The sequence below is a fragment of the Heterocephalus glaber genome, unplaced genomic scaffold, assembly GCF_053883595.1.
Source record: "Heterocephalus glaber isolate CG9 unplaced genomic scaffold, H.glaber_assembly_v1.0 deba00001662, whole genome shotgun sequence".
NCBI classification, from domain to species: domain Eukaryota; kingdom Metazoa; phylum Chordata; class Mammalia; order Rodentia; family Bathyergidae; genus Heterocephalus; species Heterocephalus glaber.
The window spans coordinates 318,088-322,073 of NW_028258403.1; the positions used below are offsets into that span (position 1 = coordinate 318,088).

Below are 3,986 nucleotides of genomic sequence, written 5' to 3' on the forward strand. Positions count from 1 at the left end.
GACTGTGTCTCAATAAGTGTCATGGGCCACTTTCAATCCTCCTACATCAGTTTTCCAAGTAAGTAGGATTACAGGCATGTGACATTTTGTAAACTTCTAATGCAAAGTCTATATCCTTTCAAAGGTTGAAAAAATAAAGCAAACTAGAAGATGAACAGAAATACAAGGATTTTCCCTTGCTCTACCATGTAAAAAAAAGGTGACTGAAGTTGTTCCTAATAGTCCTCTCCCACAACAAAAACTCAGGGGAAAATTATTTCTTTGTGTTCCTGTGACAACTTGTGTATACATCAGCTAGAACTTTTATTGAATTTTGTGGTAATTATTTTCTTACTTGCCTGTCTCCTCTACAGTACTGTCATTTGAGGAAAGAGAATGTGTCTGAATTATCTTCATAATTATCTTCATTGCCTGGTGTTAAGTAGTCTCTAACATAGAGGAGATAATCCATGAATAATTATTGAATGAATGATTGTATAAAAGTAAAAGAGTTGGAATTTCACCCACATACTATATATTAAGCTCAATTATTCTATACTACTCCTGGAGCTGCTGTGGAAAGACTTTTACAGAAATTTTTAACTTCTCTAGAAGTTTCCACAGAGCATGTTTCATTTCCTTATTCCTGAGACTGTAGATCAGGGGATTGAAGAGTGGAGTCACCATTGCATAGAACAAGGTCATGATCTTTGGCATCAACATGGAGTGGCTAGATCCAGGGCTCACATGCATCACCATAATGGTACCATAAAAGAGCAGCACCACAGTCAAGTGGGATCCACAAGTGGAAAAGGCTTTATGTCGGCTGGATGCTGAGGGCAACTGAAGAACAGCAAATAGAACAAAGGCATAGGAGATGAGGATGAAAAGGAAGCTAAGAAGGATAATGAGGGAGCTTAGAGTGTAGCTAGTGAGCTTGGACAAAGGGGCAGGAGCACAGGAGAGGGTCAGCAATGGGCCAGAATCACATACAAAGTGATCAATTACATTAGGGCCACAGAAAGGCAGTTGGGAGATAAGAATAACAGGCACCAGATACCAGAGAAAACCGCACACCCAACAGGAGATCACTATGTTGAAACAGCGTTGTCCAGTCATAATGATGGCATAATGCAGAGGATGACAGATGGCAATGTATCGATCAAAGGCCATTGCTGAGAGAAAGAAGCACTCAGTGGAGCCCATGGAGAAGAAAAAATACAACTGTAAGAAGCATCCAGTGGAAGAAATAACTTTGGTCTCTGAGAGGAAGTTGACCAGCGTGTTGGGGACTGTGGAAGTGACATACCAGATCTCCAGGAATGCGAAATTCCCCAGCAGGATGTACATGGGGGTGTGCAGATGCTGATCCCAACACACAGCACAGATAATGGTTCCGTTTCCCATGAGAGTCAAGATGTAGACGATAGAGAAGAACACAAACAGGATGAACTGAATTTCTCTGCTGCAGGGGAAGCCCAGAAGGATGAATTCACTCACTATCCCGGAAGAGGATCCCACAATAGAGATGTTCATTTAGTTGGTAAGCTGTGCTGCAAGACGGCATCTATATGAGGTCAAAGTCAAACAACTCAGCATAATAAACAAGACCTTTTTCATCTATGCTTAGTTCCTTATCCTCCTCTCTTTACCTGTATCCTCTTGAATTCATTCTCTCTCTTTTGAACTATTTATTTACTTTTCTGTTTTGGCTTGAGTAATTGGTACTTCCAATTTGTACTGTTCACGAATCATCTCTTTCACAAAGTATTGTTGGACAGCACAATTGTGTACTAATTATTTTTTCTACTATAGCATCTAATGTATATGTGTATTAACTTATCAAATTATACTTTGTCATAACTGTTCACTTCTATATCTTTATACTATCATGTGAGCTTCATGGAAAGAGGAATTTGTATTTTTCATACTTACAAGGTATAGTCAAAATACAATATGAGTTTAAATTAAAAAAAATTACAGTAGAAGACACATTGCCATTAATCCCTCTCAAAATACTCCGGCTCACTTTGAATACATTTGTGCTATCATTCTTGCCACTTTCTGAAGGGGTTCTGGAGTCCTCTTTCATGTCTTTGGTTGCCTGTCTTGGCTGCCTCAAAGTCCTAAATCTATTCAAATCATACATAGAACTTTCATGGTGATTTTAACTTTGGAGAAGAGCCAGAAGTTGCATGGTGCCAGATCCAGTGAATAAGGTGGATGAAGACAGAACATAACATTTTTATGAGCCTGGCTTTCCATTGGATGGCACTCAGCAGTAGCATATATTATACAAATGAAGACTTCCAGAATTGCTTCAGAATGTGGCAAGAATAATGGGATAAATGTATTGAAAAAAGAAAGAATGTTCTGAGGAAGATTAATGGCACAGGGTCTTTTACCGTGATAAACTTAAAAAATTTTAAAATACACTGTATTAGGTGCCCCTGTATATAATTAACACCTAACACAGTAAAGAACGCTTCATAGACATGCCAACAAATTTGTCAAATTAACAGTAAACATATGAATCATCACTTTAAGTTAGAAGAAATGAACAGTAACCTAAAAGCTATAGATTTTTTTTTTGTAACAGAGCTTTTACTTTATCATGGAGTTTTTCATATATTAATTTATGTACTACAATATGAACCCCCAAGAATATGAGTTATGTGTTAATTATCTGGATTCTTTTTCAGTTTTTGCTTTGCTTTGTTAGGAGTGTTGGGGTTAAACCCAAGGCTTCTTGCATATGAGGTAAGCACTTTACCACTGAGCTACATCCCTGGCCCCCTTTCAGTATCTAACACATCATCTTGTAAACAGTATGTGTTTTGTAATTGCTTATTAAATAAGTCTTTATTTATGACCTGAATTGAATCTTAACTCAGGTATCTTTCTACCTGGTAGCCTTAGTCCACATACAAGAATAACCATTTTCTTGTACCTGGAAGCTGGGAGGTATGGGAAGATGAGAGCTAGGGCATGCCAAAAAGAGGAAGTGGATACCACTATAGTATAGCATTAGAGTACTCAAACCTACCTGTTTGGCTGGGACTGTCCACATTTTACAACTGAAAGTGTTACATCTCAGGAACCCCTTCAGGCCCAGGAAAATAAGATAGTTTGGTCTTACTACATGAGATCCTGAGGCTGATTCAGCCTACCTCAAAAATATACTGGTCAGTTGTATTCCAATGAGGTCCTGCTCTTTCAGTTTTCTACTGAGAGGAAAAAAAAATCTCAGTATGACCCATGAGAGTACTGAGAAGACATTTGGGAAGAACAGTGCTGCTTAAATTCCTTTTTAGAGACTGCAGTGCAAGCAATCTAATTGCCAACTGAAGCCAGTCTGGACATGAAATTTTTGTGGAAATACGTGGACAAGGTCCAAGAGTAGGGAGATGCTCACCTGATAATTATATTTTCCCCAAGACTTAGTTAAGCTGTCATTTCAGGACTTTTGGACCCAGAAGTTTCCTTTGGGTGATTCTGCCTTCCTCTGCTCTTGCAGTGCACTTTAGGTAACTATTGATTCAAATTTCTGTAAAGATGTTGTTAGAAGAAAAGGACCCTGTGAAAAAGGAGAAATATCATTGGAGAAAGTAACCAGAAATACTGATGGACTTGGTATTTAAGGAGAAATTAGGAATTTACATCTGATCTAGAGAGAGTTGAAAATTTTACAAGATTTAATGATCTGGTCTCTGGATGATCAGTCTAATGAAGAAAATGTGTAGAAATTTAAGGGAAAGCAAGACCTAAAATGATTAATTTGGTTCCCTTACTTAAGATAGAAACACTTCGCTTTTCCCAGCAATCACATTCTCATCTATATTTGACTTTTCTTCTAAGAGCTTTGAATTTTTTCCCATTGGTCACTGCTTTAGGCTTGGTGAGGATTTCTCCCTGGATGTGCTTCTCTCAGCTTGAAGTGGAATTGTAGATGCTATTTCACCAGAAAAACACATTAGTGAGATTTCCCCAGCTTTGGCTATTCACTA

At 38.1% G+C, this 3,986-nt stretch overlaps 1 protein-coding gene across 1 annotated transcript; it reads right to left on the reverse strand.

Annotated features, from left to right (window-relative positions):
* Positions 1 to 537: 537 nt before the first annotated feature.
* Positions 538 to 1,515, reverse strand: LOC101725377 (olfactory receptor 11H12-like). The gene has a single exon (XM_004865087.2). The coding sequence runs from the start codon at positions 1,513 to 1,515 to the stop codon at positions 538 to 540; it is 978 nt and encodes a 325-aa protein (XP_004865144.2).
* Positions 1,516 to 3,986: the final 2,471 nt, after the last annotated feature.

Coding starts and splice junctions, on each gene's coding strand:
- LOC101725377 (XM_004865087.2), bottom strand. CDS start 1,515: ATGAACATCTCTATTGTGGGATCCTCTTCCGGGATAGTGAGTGAATTC.